This window comes from Cladophialophora carrionii (assembly GCF_000365165.1).
Source record: "Cladophialophora carrionii CBS 160.54 unplaced genomic scaffold supercont1.1, whole genome shotgun sequence".
Classification (NCBI taxonomy): Eukaryota; Fungi; Ascomycota; class Eurotiomycetes; order Chaetothyriales; family Herpotrichiellaceae; genus Cladophialophora; species Cladophialophora carrionii.
Window position 1 is genome coordinate 925,718 of NW_008481816.1, and position 15,318 is coordinate 941,035.

General features: G+C 54.5%; 7 protein-coding genes across 7 annotated transcripts; 5 read left to right on the plus strand and 2 right to left on the minus strand.

The window, feature by feature from the left end:
- Window positions 1-1,123: 1,123 nt before the first annotated feature.
- On the plus strand, window positions 1,124-2,212 carry G647_00337 (uncharacterized protein; the record flags this gene model as incomplete). The annotated part of the gene is made up of 1 exon (XM_008723740.1): window positions 1,124-2,212. The coding sequence occupies one exon, from the start codon at window positions 1,124-1,126 to the stop codon at window positions 2,210-2,212; it is 1,089 nt and encodes a 362-aa protein (XP_008721962.1).
- Window positions 2,213-3,652: 1,440 nt separating this feature from the next.
- On the plus strand, window positions 3,653-4,314 carry G647_00338 (uncharacterized protein; the record flags this gene model as incomplete). The annotated part of the gene is made up of 2 exons (XM_008723741.1): window positions 3,653-3,961; window positions 4,018-4,314. 2 exons carry the CDS (start codon window positions 3,653-3,655, stop codon window positions 4,312-4,314), a joined length of 606 nt encoding a protein of 201 aa, XP_008721963.1.
- A 1,299-nt stretch (window positions 4,315-5,613) lies between these two features.
- Window positions 5,614-6,191, plus strand: G647_00339 (uncharacterized protein; the record flags this gene model as incomplete). Its single annotated transcript, XM_008723742.1, has 2 exons — window positions 5,614-5,910; window positions 5,973-6,191. 2 exons carry the CDS (start codon window positions 5,614-5,616, stop codon window positions 6,189-6,191), a joined length of 516 nt encoding a protein of 171 aa, XP_008721964.1.
- A 337-nt stretch (window positions 6,192-6,528) lies between these two features.
- On the plus strand, window positions 6,529-7,264 carry G647_00340 (uncharacterized protein; the record flags this gene model as incomplete). The annotated part of the gene is made up of 3 exons (XM_008723743.1): window positions 6,529-6,888; window positions 7,011-7,173; window positions 7,221-7,264. The coding sequence occupies 3 exons, from the start codon at window positions 6,529-6,531 to the stop codon at window positions 7,262-7,264; spliced, it is 567 nt and encodes a 188-aa protein (XP_008721965.1).
- Window positions 7,265-7,954: 690 nt separating this feature from the next.
- G647_00341 (uncharacterized protein) lies at window positions 7,955-10,027 on the minus strand (the record flags this gene model as incomplete). Its single annotated transcript, XM_008723744.1, has 5 exons — window positions 7,955-8,687; window positions 8,753-9,165; window positions 9,230-9,339; window positions 9,400-9,700; window positions 9,770-10,027. 5 exons carry the CDS (start codon window positions 10,025-10,027, stop codon window positions 7,955-7,957), a joined length of 1,815 nt encoding a protein of 604 aa, XP_008721966.1.
- Window positions 10,028-11,187: 1,160 nt separating this feature from the next.
- G647_00342 (uncharacterized protein) lies at window positions 11,188-12,450 on the minus strand (the record flags this gene model as incomplete). Its single annotated transcript, XM_008723745.1, has 2 exons — window positions 11,188-12,114; window positions 12,172-12,450. 2 exons carry the CDS (start codon window positions 12,448-12,450, stop codon window positions 11,188-11,190), a joined length of 1,206 nt encoding a protein of 401 aa, XP_008721967.1.
- Window positions 12,451-13,168: 718 nt separating this feature from the next.
- G647_00343 (uncharacterized protein) lies at window positions 13,169-13,888 on the plus strand (the record flags this gene model as incomplete). The annotated part of the gene is made up of 3 exons (XM_008723746.1): window positions 13,169-13,208; window positions 13,271-13,313; window positions 13,378-13,888. The coding sequence occupies 3 exons, from the start codon at window positions 13,169-13,171 to the stop codon at window positions 13,886-13,888; spliced, it is 594 nt and encodes a 197-aa protein (XP_008721968.1).
- Window positions 13,889-15,318: the final 1,430 nt, after the last annotated feature.

Sequence of the window (15,318 nt, forward strand, 5' to 3'; positions counted from 1 at the left end):
CACAGGAGGCAACGGGAGAGAAATTAGGGTTTGCTCGATATCAGTGAGAAATGGACACTGTGGCAGTGCTGTCGTAACATGATGAGGCTGAAAGATCAGGTCGAGTGCTACCTCGTACAGTGTGAAGACCAAAGGGACAGACTCGTAGAGAACAGCAAGACAAAGTGCTCACACCTCAACTCAGCTCTCAAGGCCGAGTCACTTCCGCCTTCGGCGAAAATATTCTTCCGTTCCGATGCTGCCTTGTCCTCTGCTGTGTACGCAACATCTCACGCGCCACCCTGCAGGCGATTTATTATTGCCTGCTGAAGAACCTCTTCATGGAATGCGCTCTTATCAATCAAATGGGTGGCAGAAACGTTTCCGTCGTACTGGAGCTTAATCAGACCACATATTCCTGAGAAAGTCCCAAAGGTCTCACCAAAGGCCCGGTAAGAGGAGGGAAAATTTGGCGCGTTCGCTCCACCGAACACCTGCGTCATCCAGGCTGGTTCTATTAGTGGTTTTCGTGGTTCTTCGCTCGGTCGCCCGCATCAGCCAGTCCAGGTGAGCCTAACAGAACTCGCATCGCACCAGACTGCGGCTTTTGAACTCTGCGATCCCTTGCGCCTGCCTCCTGCAGAAAGGAGTACAACCACGGCCAATCCAACCTTTTCCTCTGCCTGTCATCCGGTGTCTCAAAGAAATCTACAACCCTACTCGTAATCCGCCCGCCCCTTTCGCCTCCTCGACAGCTTTCCATCCCCTGCTGAGCAGATCCACAATATTACATACCCGTTCCCCCTCCGTGACGACGTCGAGATCTGCCCTGCCTTTCTCATACAGAAACCACCATTTTTCACCGCCGCGTTCCAACACACTGCGAGTTAGCCATCCATCGGAGTTCACACTCGATCATCGCCGTTGCTGAGCGATACCTTTCACCGTGGCTTCCTCAAGTCTTCAGACTTGGTCTTCCGATATCCAGCAAAACCTCTACAGCCTAGCACAGCCGATCCTCCAACATTTGCCTGCTGATTTCCACGACGGCCTCCACCTCCTCCTGACCGAGTATTCTGCCGCTTCCTACACCACTCTAGCCGCTCTCCTCCTTTCGCTTATCTACCTTTGTGCTCGCTTTCTCATGAGCAGCTACGGCAGCTACATCGCCCACGGCGGCAGCCGCAATGGGGGCTCGCCGTACACCAGCAACATCGTCGATCCCTATGCTCGAAACCTTTCCAGTCATTTCGAGTACATCGATGCCGATCAGGGCATGCTGCAAGACTCCCATCGCCATTCCACATACCGACAAAATGGCACGCAACCTGCTGAAGAATCTGATGCCCCCGACGTCATCCTCGTGCGCTACATGGCGTCAATAATTCCTGTGGAATTCCCGGCATATTCTATTAGCGAAGAGACTGCGTATGTTGGCCAGCTGCGGGAGGCGGTCGCTCGATATCTCACGACCGATCCGCGCAGGGTCAGGCTTGTCTACAAGAAACGCGATCTCAAACATGATTCGTGGCCGCTGAGAAGATACAACATGAAGCAGAACAGCGAGGTGGCAGCCATCAAGACCGACGTTTCTCTGGATTACAGTGACAGAGATAGCCATTCGTCCAGCGGCGAAGAAATTCCGGAAACAAACCCTCGGCGGCGGCCCCGGGCACCCTCTTCCGTTCGGCACCGTAGCGACGAAAACCTGCCTCGATCGCAACAGGCTCCCCCTGCATCCTCAAGCTTTCTCCATCCGAACGGCCATCTTTCCACTGGAACGGCTTCAGAGCGACAATCTCGTGGCAACCTGAGGCCCGAGTCTGACGATCGACCCCCCATTCGACGGGAGCCGTCCCGGTCAAGAGGCACTTCACCTCATCCTGCGCCATCCCAAACAGCGCCATCTCGTCCGCCGACGTCGTCTACCCCTGTTCCCACCTCAGTGCCCAGAGCGGACCCCAATACACCGATGGGAAAGCTGCAAGGTCTGTCAGACACGTTCCACGAGCAATGGCTGCCACTCTGTCGCAGGTTTATCAACAATCCTCCTTCATCTTCCCAGGAGCGAGAGAAAGAGCACCGGAGGTTGAGCGAGAGCGTCATGACGCACGTTATATTGAAGGCGGATGCTATCGACGTGGATTCATCAGACGCCCGCGGTTTCAGGAAAGCCCTTCTCAACGAGGTTAACGACACGATGAAGAAGATAGACGCGCTGGCCAGGGGATAATGGGGTGATTCATGCTTGTTTCCATGTTGCATTGCAAGGTGTTGATCGAGCGTGGCCAGCAGGTGGGAGATTTCATTGCGCGAGTGTTCAGACCAATTAGACACCACATTCGCATACTAGGGCGTGGTCAGAGCATGCGGGATTGGATTTGATGTGAGCGCGAGGACGACGATACATGGACGATAGAAACGGGGCTTGAGAGATTGGCGAAGTGTCCGGCACGACTGGTCGTGAAGAGCTTGTACGTAATGCCTGGAAGCTTGCAAGCACTGATCTCCGAACAGAAAGAAGAGGTTGCTTCTCGATCATGATATTGCCCTCTCCGCGGCCTGAGCCAATCTTCACTCGCCTCACGTGCATATGCACGATGGAGAACAGTGATTTCCAGGTGTTTTCGAAAGCCGCTGGCGGTTGAGAAGGTGTTTGCTCAATTTCGTTTGGCCTGTGCATCTCCATCTGTATGTGTTGACTTGAGTAGCCACGAATCAGCTATCGTCCTGTACTAGGTAGTGATGTTCAGCAGAACTTCCCAATCGGCGAGGTTGATGAATTTAAGCTTCGCTCAATCTCCGCTTGACAAGCTGTCAGTTTTCGGAAGGCAGATTTAGAGCTCGACATTATTGCTCCGCTTCCGGTGATGGAGGGCGTAGAGCACGCAACGCAATCCATGGCATCAACCATCTTCGGAACGAATGTTCCCCGGTGCACTTCAGGCTTCCATCGTCTTATATGTTCCGGCATGCCTATCGTTTCCGTCACGGACAGCACTGATGACGGACGTCGTTGCAACAATTGCCAAATTTCTCTGTCGGGATAAATCGCACGGAGCGCCTCACGGCAGGTAACGATGCCACGCATATAGGTACTTTGCAAACAAGAGTGCTAATCCGAGAGCGTTCCTCCAAATCATGCAGACAGTTGGTGATCTGGATCTCTTCGACCGGAAATTGGTCCCGAGACGTCAGCGTGCAGTCCACGCCTGAAAATGTATGATGCCATGAAATATCCAATTCCAACGCACTTGAATCCAGCGTGCAGACAATCCAATGGTGTGCGGTGCTGTCACCACTGGTGTCCACAGATGTGCTGACAGCCTTGCACTGACACGTCGTTCAACTGGGCCAACTGACAACATGCATATCATGATTGCCGCGTTTCCACCGTTCAAGCTTCAAGACATCTGCAGGAACCCGCATGTTGATGATGATCTACATCTTCGGCCTACGAGGCAAATCAACCGGCACAGCGCCGCTCTGGAAGATCATGCTGTGATCCAAGAATGAGATATAAGTACAGGATCTCTCCTTGCTATGAGGGACAATACCTCCAGATCGAACCGACATTCTTGCTTGCTCCCACAACATCGACAACATCGACAATATCGACACGGCTCTGAGCCCTCTTACAACCGTATCATCGACCACCTCGACACCAATCAAGATGCACAGCACCATTCTTGCAAGCCTTGCCCTCCTGACCGCCGTTTTCGCTCGCCCACAAGGTGACTGGTCGTCTTCGTCAGCGGATGTACCTGCACAGGGAGACGACAACGGTAGCTATGATCAACACTATGGTCACGGCATGAACGACAAGTGCCTGACCAAAGGCGATGTGCAGACTCTTATCGATGGCTACACGTACCTGCTGGAATACCCAGGCGGTCCAGAATTCAACAAGACTGCCGATTCCATCCTTTCGGACAAGTTCGTTGTCTGGTCTGATTCGATCAACACCTTGGGTAGTCGACCTGTAAGTCCACGATGAATTCTTTCCCTGCTAGTCCAACGGCTGACTGATGCTTTCAGCTCGGAACCCCGGCCTTTCCCTCGCTGCAGGCCTTCATCGCCAGTCAATCCGTGACACCGCCTCTGCCGGACGTCGAAACGCTGTCAACCTTCCACAACTGTGACCAGATCTCCTGGCGCTGGAATGCCACCGGCATCCAGAACCCGCAAGTGAAGGTCAGCAATCCCATGCCGGTGCTCGGACTCATCACCTTCAGCGTCGACGTCGAGCAGAAGAAGATCGACACAGTCTACTCCGAGTTCAACACTGCGGCGTTTCTACACGACCTCGGCAACCCAGAGTGCCAGCAGCACTAAATGCTCGACTGGGCGTTGGCCTTGATGCGTTTACGATTCAACATTCTCAGTCTTATGGTGGAAAGGAGATTTTCTTTTGTATATACTTCTCATGACACAGCTGGTCCTGTGCGAGTTTTAATTCTACTACAAGACTTCTTGAGCTCAAAGCTCGACTTTAATGAAAGACATTTAATCCGATTCAATCCAAAACTGTTGCTTCCCCAGGGCGCTCTAAGAAGCGAGGGCGAACCTAGCTTGAAGTGCTAAGACGTCTTTACTTTGCTTGAATCTCAAAGCCGGCAAAACGCGGAAGTGAGTGTTGGGTGAGTGCTGGGTGAGTGTTGGGTAAATGACTTGGCGACAGTCCACCGTTTTGATCATTCTGTTAACGGTCGAGATCAGACCGCGCGTCGAACTGCTTGACATGTTGCACACGGCCACAGGATGGCACAAAGACATTAGGAGGGCATCCCAAAGACCAGCCGGATGAAGGCCTAGAACCTGATGAGGTTGTGAGGTTGGTGTCGTCAATGCAGCCCCGCCGATCGATGGCTCCGGCCTCCACAATCTCGTGTTTCTCTTTCCTTGCATTTCATTTCTCCGACACCTTCATGAGCTCGAAGTCGGCCGTTACACTGCGACTGACGAACCACTCTAGCAATTATTTGTTTGACTCCTTTCACAGTTTGGAATCCTGTCCTGATACGGATGGCCTACGCGAATCGCATACACACCATTGCGTACCAACTCGCCTGCGCGTCTCTAGCGCACTTGGCCGACGCACTGGTCGTCGAATGAACCCCCAGTCTTTAAGGAGTACCCCGTACTATGTGCTCCGTAATCCCCGGTTTGATCCTCATTGTCAGCCCCCGGAGCTCGTCGCCTGAGTGGTCTATCAGGGGCCAGTCGATTCCCCGCCTTCACCCTCCATGACCCTCCCGAGGCTCGCTACCGACTTCTGACCACATTGTTGGCCTCTCCCCCCACATTTTGACGGGCTTGTCAGGATCACCCACTGGCTTTTCCTTCAGGTCCCTCGCTCGGCAGAGTCCCTTGGACCTAAGCTGAACCTATTCGATCATCCAAGCATGTTTTCCTTTCGTTTTCTATCTTTTACGCCTTGGTCGCTCCACCCCGACTACCCAATTCTTCGACCAGCGGAAGGAGAGATAGATACAGGGCAACCCAAGATCGCGTCGCGCATATGGCGGCTCGATGCCTCTGACGCCGAGCACAGCCGCTGCCGCCGCCACGACGGCCGTCCGATAACTGTTGAGCCAACGCTCTGACCCATACGTCGAAAATGTGGAGACGATCATGTCCGGCTACAATCAAACGTTCTCACACGACCAGTCCCAGGCTCTCGATATCGCTGCCAGGGTATCGTCATGTCTGTCTCTATCGGGCTCGTCGTTCACGATAATCAGCTTCCTCAGCTACCCGCCGCTGCAAAAGCCGGTCAACCGACTTGCCTTTTCCATCGCCATCGCCAACATCTTCGGTTGCCTTGCATATAGTTGGGGCCAGTACCCTATCAGGGCTGGCAGGAGTTCTGCCTGGTGTCAAACGCAAGGTTTTTTTATTCAATGGTTTGTGATGACGGACCCGTTATTGGTACGATTACGCAGATGTTGCAAATGCAGGCGACCTCCACCTATACTGACTTGCTTCTTCAGGTTATGATCATGGCGTTTAATGTGCTTCTCACGGTTCGGACGAAGAGAAAAGCGACAGAGTTGAAAAAGATCGACCTCTATGCCGTGATACTGGCGTTTGTTTTGCCCTCAATTCCGGCCTTGGTTTTCTTGTGCTGGAGGCCCGATGGAAAGACCTTGTATGGGCCCGCGACGATGTGGTGTTGGATCGGCCGGGAGAAAGATATTCTCCGCCTATAGGCATTTTATGTCCCAATATGGTGCGTCGTCGAGGCATAGGCGGGCCTGCCTTGATGGGATCCGTGTTCTGACATGACTGCAATATAGGTGCTTCATCCTGATCGCCATCTTCCTCTTCTCGCTCAGTGGGAAGCAAATCCTCCTTGTCCGCAAGAAGGTCAAAGCCGCCAAAGCCAACTGTGTCTTGCATCGAGGAGACCCGCCTGCTCTCGGGCCAGATGGCTTTCCTCCGCCACGAGAGCGCCGATTTTCAAGCTTCACGCGAGCCTTTGGCACACCGACTAGGAAACAGAACTCGGGACCGACGACAACGGCGGCGTCTGCAACAACTACGACCATGAACACTGACCAATATGACGTATCCACATCCGCCGAACTCAAAGGCCTCGAACCACTTGCACCTATCCATTCGCATGATGCGCTCGACTTGGAGTCCCACGCCGGGCACGATTCACAGGACCACAAACAGGACATCGACTCATCGACATCAGAACGCTCGCCCTCCTTCTCTGCGCCGTGGTCGCCCGTCTCCCCCACCGTCACGCTCGACCGCTCGCCTTCCGACCAAGCGATGCTCCGGCCCGGCGAACAGATTCAATTCCCGCCATCTCGACGGTCATCCTCTCGATTCGACACGATCCATTGGAAATACGCCAAATTCGCCTTTCTTTGCACCATTGTGCTCTTCATCACTTGGGTATGTCTGTCTACATGACACACTTGACCTCATCGACTGCCTCTGCCTTGCCCTGCTTCACGGGCTGCTATATCTGCCTATTTCTTTTTCCAACACTAACTCACAACCCATGCACTGTGTAGGTCCCCATCTCCATCAACAGAGTGTACAACAACTTCATCGCGCCCGACGACCAGATCTACGGCCTCTACTTGACCTCGGCGGCCTGCATGCCGTTGCACGGCTTCGGCAATTTCGTCATCTACACCACGACCAGCTGGACCGAATGTAAAGAGTTTTTGACCTGTTCGGGACCCAGGCCGTCGAGGCGGTCTTCTGCCGTGCAAGCGCAGATGCAAACGCACGCGCACGACCGAAGGACGACGAATTATATTAAGGGGGTGAGGCGGTGGGTTGTTGAAAAAACGCGTGGGGCATAGATTTGCGCAAAGGCACACACGGGCCTGGAAACAGGGCAGGATGGGACGATATAGTGCGGAGAAGGATATGTAAGCTCGATAGGATACAGTAGGTATGTTTTTGAATGCATAGCCTGAGCCTGGCATTGCGTTGCATACAGTAGGTAGCAGACTTACGATACTTGAGGCTACTTACAGTCTACGTGTCCACGGCACGGCATGGCACAAGGTATTGAAGGTGCGAACAGGTCTTACACGACCACTTGACTCGATCGGATACAGTACGACATGACACGACGCCGCATGCATGCATGCGATGCCAATGCCCGTACTCCGTACAAGTTCCAGGTTCGTTCCCAGGCCTGAGCCCGACTTCCTCTGGGCTCCGTTGAGCCCTACACTTCGTCATTACCGTACACACTCTCTACGATCCAAGGCCCTAAGGAAGAATCGAAATAGCTTGTTGCATACAGTAGCTGTTAGCTAGCTAGCTAGCTAGGCTAGGCTAGGTAACCTGCTGAACCGAGCGAATATCGACGTAGAGATACTGTAGATCATGCTCTCATGAGACGACGGCAGCTACTACCTGGCCTCACCGCCTCGCCCGTGACGCCTTCATCGGCCTTTCCTTGTGTGTGTGCGCGCGCGCACACAATCATCTCCTCAAATCACGCAGTCTGTTCTCTATGGTGTTTCTTGGCGTGCAGCTCCTCGACGGGCGCCTCGACGATATAATTCATGGTTTTGCGCAGGTCGCCTATGAACAAGCACATGACGCAAGCCAGGGCCCCGAACGGTGCGGCGATGATGTACACGACGCGGATCGAGTCCGCCAGTGCTTGTTTCAAGGCCGTGACGCCGACGGCAATGATCGCTGGAGTCACGCCTGGAATATTGCTCAGGGCGTCAGGTTGGTTCCCCGCGAGGGCCTGCACAAAGGCTGGGATCGAAGCCGCTGGGAGACCGGCTCCCGCGGCAGCTCCGGCCACGCCGCTGGGGATGTTGGCGGCGATTCGGTCGTTCAGAGCTGCCGCGTAGATGGCCGTGAAGACGGTCGCGGCGACTGCTCGAGAAGAGGTCGTCACCGCCGTGGCCGTGGCGATCAAGCTGTGTGGCGTGGAGAGCTGCACACCGGTGATGATCAGAATCAAGGGGGCACCGAACCCGAGCCCGGCGAGGCCGCTCAAGACGCAGGTGGTCGTGGAGTCGTTGGGCTGTATACAGGCGAATCCGACGATGGCGCCCGTGAAGATGAGATAGCCGACGAACAGGGGTTCGCGGATCGTGCGGAACCGGGTGCTTGCGTAGCCCCAAACGATGGTAGAGGCGCCGCCGACGACCCAGTATGGCATCTCTCGGGACACGAGCAACAAAGGGTCGGTTTCAAAGAGGGAGGTTGTCCTTAAAACGAAAGGATGGTTAGAGACCGAATCGCATCCATTGGAGTGTTAGAAAGCGGAACTTACAGGACTGGATAAAACACGATATACGAGAAGAGCATGATGCCCTCGATGAAGATCAAGCCCACGCAAATGGCAAATGTTCGACCTTGTGCCTTGCCGCCGCGGAAGAGTTCATGGTTCATGATACCCATCTTGGTGCCCTTCCATTCATAGACACCGAAGACGACCAAGATGACGAGTCCGATGATAAGAGTAGCGAGGGTACGCGCGTTGGTCCAGGGGTAGAGATTTCCCCCCAGGTTGAGACCGGTCAGGAACAGTGACAGCCCTACGGTGAGCAGGGAGCAACCTGGAATGTCACAATGCCCGAGTTTCTGCCAGATGGAAAGGTGATCCAAACGGGTATGTCGTTTGGGCGGTCTGTAACCCACGAAGATACCGGCAGCCGTGGCACCCCAAAAGGCGACTTGGATCCACTGTTTGGACATTGCTCGTCAGCTCTTTGTCCGACATGAAAATCTGGTGTGTTTGTCAACATACGTAGAAGTCTCGCCATCCGTTCAGTGGATCACGTTTGGTTAGGGCACCAATTGCCATGGGGCCAATAATGGCACCCAGAGCCGCGGCCACGTTCATGAAAGCTTGCGCCACTGCAGTATTCGTGAGCCATATTGCCACACAAGTGAAGGTGTTGTGCTCAGTGCACTTACTCGGCCTCCATTTTCTGGGGAGAATTTCACTCGGCACGCAATAGGCGAGCGGTACAGCGGCAAATCCAAAGCCGATCAATGTTTGAGCCGCGATCAACCGGCCCATATCGTGGGAACCTGGAGCAATGGCGGCTCCAACCAAGGAAGTGAGGCACGAGCCGACGAGGATGCTTTTTCGCGCTTGGAAGGTATCGGAAGCCAGCGAGATGACTGGGCCGAGCACTGCCTGTACGAGTGACAGAGAGTTGGGGACCCAGGTTTGCGTTTGTGGGTTTTCGAGGCTGTCACCGATCCAGTCCAGCTATATCTCAGACGGCCCCGTTAGTTCACAATGTTGTCGCCAGATCCCATCTCGCGTTGGCGCACTTACCACAGCAGGAGGCCCCTGGAGAGCGACAACTTGGACCATGTTCAACAGAAACATGGAAAACAGGGCCACGTAGGTTCGCATGTGGAGTTCGGGCTCCTCGTCGACCTCGTCGTAATGAAGGTTACCGTCGCCTGCGTCGGCATCCTCAATCTGCTTTTCACTTGACACTTCTCTCTTCTCCTCGACCGATACGAGATCTGACCCATTGGGCTGCGCACCCTTCTCGACCGCTGCGTCTGATAGAGTGTTGGAAGCCATGTTGGCGGGTGTCGGCACAGGAGTCAATGAAGGCTGTAGCTCTCGCGTCGGTCACCCCACGGTTCCCGGGGGGCGGGAAGAGGACTTTGTATGCAAGAGCGAGAGCATCGCAACGACCGATAATACCGCGTCGCGAGGGAAGCCTAGCACCGTTACTTGTAGCCCCTGTGATGGCTGTGATAGGTTCAAGTTTCCCACTGTGTGCGGGGACGATGGTCAAGATGGTTTTGATAGACAGACGATGGTGGGACGCTGGCAAGGTTTTGCCATGGCTTCGTGGGACATCAAGGCAGCCACAGCATATGAGCTGCAAATGAGCTGCAAATGAGCTGCAAATGAGGGACACCTTTCGAGACACAAAACTGTCAGTCGGAAATTTATCAACAGTCCAGGTCTCAAAGTCTCAAAGCTGCAGCACTCGATGGCTGTAATGACCGGAATTTCTTGATTGTGGCGCCAGTCAAAGCTGAAGTCTGAGTGAAGGAAAGGTGAAGATCATCCTCGGCTCCGATGAGTCCAGGCCGAGTGCTCAGCATTCTGCAGCTGCTCTTTCATTCGTTCCCACAATCTGCAACTTAACCATTGAACGCGGGGATCCCCACAAGAGACTCCGGGGCGCCATGTTTGGCTTTGCAGTCAGTTATGTATCAGTGATCAGTGAGGCCTGCATGATTCAGCGGGGATATATCGGTGCCTGTCCGACTGGGCATAGCCGCGCGTTACGCAACGTTTACGGGTCTCCGAGGCTCCGATACATCTTGTCTCAGATTTGTAGTACAATATTATCCTACCAGTTGCGATCTACCAGAAGCACGGCCTATGACAGGGAACCTTATTCTCCTCGACAAGTGGTGGGCTGCACATCCGAGGTCAGTGTCCAGTCCACAAAGTAGGCGGAAGGTTGGAAAGCTATCATCGATAACATCCTTCTCATACAAGCTATGTACAACAGAACCTCAACGCTTTAAGCTCACTCACGGAATTTCCCATTCGTCGAACGCTGCCTGGGGCGACAAGGACGCTCATCCCTACAATGGCCAACATCCCACAAGTCCCCAGCCACGGCCTCGCCACTGGACTCCGGGCAACGCCAAGCACAGATCGAGAATCAGTCAGGCCTGGAACAATCGGACACAGAAAACGGTTGAAGGGTCGCTGGCTCAAAAAACAACCATGCCTTGGGCATTCTTACCCACACCCATGCCACTCAAGTCGAAATGTTGGACTTGTTTCGCCGATCCTGGTCCACCAGACACATCCACGACCGTGACTGCCGCCGTTGTCGTCCCATTTCCTGGTGACAGAGCATAGATGAAGTTCCGGGCCGCCGTCAGATCAACAAGCCCGGGGTCTCCGTTACTGGACAGGTCGAGAGTAGACACGATACTGGCATCCGTCAAGCTCATCTCAACAAGCCGATTGACACCGACATCGGCGACGAAAGCAGTGTCCGTCGCAGATGATATGGTCACCCAGCAAGTGGCGGCCTGGCCGACAACTTCTTGTCTCGCCACAGTTGAGGCCGTGTTTGTGAAAGGGTCGACGGCCACCACAGCTGCTCCGAACGATGCGTCCGTGACAATCACGTTCGATGTGCCAGGGATATCCTGTGAGCCGAACAACACGAGCATCCCTTCTGGCGAGCTGCGAGTCTCTTCCGTCGACAGCTTGGAAGTGCCGTGCCACTTTCGACCTTCCTCGACAGCAAACACTGAGAAAAAGCCCGGTTTCTCTACGCCAGGGTCTCCCTTGACGGTCGCAAAGAGACGAGATTCATCCTCAGAGAAAAACACTTGCGAGACCGTGTTCGGTGGCCCGCTTGGGGGATTCGTCTGGTTGAGATCAAAGGAACGCAACACGTCCATTGCCCCGAGCCCCTTGTGGGAGAAAGAGGAGCAGGAAACGCCATTTGCAGTTCCAGTGCTGCCAACGCAGACCAGCCCGTGCTTCGCCGAAGCGGCAACAGTGACGGGGAAGTCACCCGGGAGGCCGACAGGCTGACCGATCATGGTGAGCTCTGTTGGACGTCTAGGGTTGATGGACAACATTGACAATGTGTTGCTGCCGGCGTTGACGGCAAAGATGTACTGTCACGTAAGTCAGCGATAGGTACGTCTTCGTTCTCGCTCTCGAGTATCACCCACGTTTCCAGCGACCGTCAGGCTCGACTGTGAAAACAGAGCGTCAGGAGCGGCGGGCTCGCCACTGGCGGCGTTGATGGAGTTTCCTCCCTTATCTCCAGTAGGCGTGAGACTTCCCACAGACAGCATCCCGTCTGCGCCAATGGGTACCGCCGCAACAGCGTTGCTCGCGTCGTTGGTAAGGAGGTATATCGCCTGGGCAGCCTTGTGATGTTTGAATGAGGTCCCGTGGCGCTGCGTCGGGACGGCGTGACCGCAGGTAAGCAGCGCGGCGAAGCCCATGAGGGCTGTGATCGATTTGGGTTGCATCGCGTCTGTGCAGATGAGCGGGATCTCCTCTTGCGGCTTGAAAGGCCAAGATATGGTGCGACTCAGTTATCGTGGTCGTTTGTTGTAGGAAGTTGTGCTGCCTTCCACCTTTCCACGCGCGCAGCACCGCAGCTTTATACCGCTCATGATGGCTACTCGTCGCTGCGCCAATTTTACCTTCACCACGTCCATCTGTCGGGATGCTCCTTTCCAATCTCTTCGCAATATGGATCTGATGCAAGCCATCAACGGGAGTCCATGGCAATATGTAAGGGCCCAAGATATTTTGGCGGATTACCCAATATTTTATTACCCGTTTCGACGTTGGCGGCTTCCGACCAAGGATACCGGCAACAACAGGCTAAGCCTGAACAGGAAGATGCTGATTATGTATCAGAGGCCGAAACGGGCAGAGCCGCCAGGGCGAGACGTCGAATCCAGGGGCATCTGACGGGCCACGAGGGGGCCAGCGCAGGCGAGATGCGGGGCCTGGCGGTCTCCCTGGGTTGAGACGTGAGCGAAACGGCGCAAAGCCGCCTGACCTCGAACCTTTCGCCTGCGTTTTGCCAAGGTACAGTACAGTAGTGATGCGATACCTAAAGTTATGTACTCTGCCGTCCGCTTGAAATGAGACTGCTCTTGCATTTGACAGAACGAGAAACAATACGTTGCCTTTGATTATCAACCAGCAATGTCGGACATCTTCAGGCCGCTGTTTCGATCGGTGGAAGGTACCTGCATTCTCTCCCGGGTGCCTCGTGGCAAAGATGTGCTTGTGCTGACTGTCCTGCAGACAAGGTCGCGAATAGACGGGAGCAACTGCGCAAGGCACAGAAGTAAGTCCATTCGCTCAGCTGCCAGTATCCGTCGTTGGCTTCTTACCATTTCGGGACGCATCAGGACGTTTCGCGACCGACGCGACCAGTACCTCCAGACACTGGAGAAGACGGTCCAGCGTCAACAGAGCAACGAAGCGAGGCTACAGAATGAAGTCGAGCACCTGAAGCGTGAACTCGTGGCAACGAAACTCCGACTCGACGACCGTGAGGCCAAGCTATCTCAGTTCCGGGAATTGTCCGATCCAGGCAATCATACACGCAATGGTTGGCGCAACTTTGCCTACCCGTCCCGGGAGAATGGAGCGAATGCATATCCCACGCCTTCCAATGAGAGTGCGGCCAGCGATGCCGAGTCCTTTGCCAGCAGCAATACCACCCTAGTCTGGATCGAGACGAAGAACGATCAGCCAGTGCAGCTGCATGTGCAACTCCAGGGTGGAGATGGCGCAAATGCCGCGACGTCGAACACCAATTCTCTTTCGCCGGACCCTCTTATGCAAGCTGGCCTCCTGCCAGCATACGTCTCGCAACTCGACGTGGTTGTTGTGGCCATGGAATTCGTGCTCAAGTAAGTATACTTCCTGTCCAGCATGTCCTCCCTCCTCCACCACTCTGCTGACGCAACACGCTCTGTAGGCTCGAATCTCCTTGTCTTCCCCATCTTCGTGCAAACGCCGAGGACAATATTCCTGCCTCGACCGCCCTTGGCAGCGTACGAAGCTCACCTCATGGTCACGTCCACACCGCTTCAGCTGCTCTTCTGTGTTGCTCGCCATCCTCTTCACCACTAACTGCCTCCCACTCACCATCGACACCATCGCTGGCCACGTCGACATCCGCACCCTCATGGCCAATTCATAAAGCGACCCTCGAGCGTCTGCTCGATATCTCCGAAACCCTACCATTGGACCAGGCGTTGGAATTGACACCCATTCAGGCGTGGCGTTGCATCGCGCAGACACCAAACTTCAACATGCTGGAGGTCAATTTTCTGCATCACGTGTCGGACAAGTTGTTGGCACATGTGAGATGCTACGGGTAAGTGCAGTGATTTGTACGCTGGTGTTGACGACCAAGATGTGCTGGAACATTAATTGCATAGTGCTGACCTATGATATTTCTGCACTGTAGCTTCGGCGCTGTCGTCAGGCGAGACTTCCTGATGAAGTTGCTGGCAGAGGCGTTCTGGTGACGGTTTCGGTTCCCGGCCGCGTACTCATCGATATCCACCTAAGCTTGCCGTCGAGACTTGACTCTTGAGAACCGATGCTGAAGAATCGAGGTCGTTTGGCAGCGGTCCATTGGCTATGTGCGAGAGGATGTGCTATCGGCTGCGAACGTGCCGGATAAAAGGACACCGTTTCAAAACAATGTCCTGATTTCCAGAGATCAGAGGAGACGTAAGTCCTTACTGTTGGCCTAGGTGGATCGCATGCTAAACCGCTCCAGCCAACACAGCCGGTCTCGCCCTACCTTGTAGACATTGCGCGCGGCTGGGAAAAGTCGTCCAGTGCATGATTCCCGGGCCCTGGTGAACATGCGGTGACTCTGATGTGGAAACATATCGTACTTGACGAATCTCAACTGGCAAATGACCACCCCTGGCTTGTTCAAAGTGCGAAGAGAGAACTGGGAGCGACAATAGCCCCCAGCTTGCTGTTGATGATGTCCAGCAGCTAGCATTTCATCTCCCACTCCAGCGAGGCGTTGCGGACACGGCTCCCGTTCCTAATGAAGCTTCGGAGGAAAACTCGTGCTCGAGTGGAACGACGGCCAATTATATGGTGTTAGAACAGAAAAGGAGCCTTGGGAGCCTAGGGAGACCATTGGGTTGTCGTGGCAGGCCATCGCCAGGCCCTAAACGGCGGGCTGGTTCGCATTCAGGCCACAAAGAGCGAAGTGAATAAATGTTTTGGGTTCCCTTAGTCGGTAGAGCTTGTCTGCCATGCTTGGCTGTCTCGGAATCATTGGTTTGCGAGAGGAGTCGAGTGCGCTCTTAGCA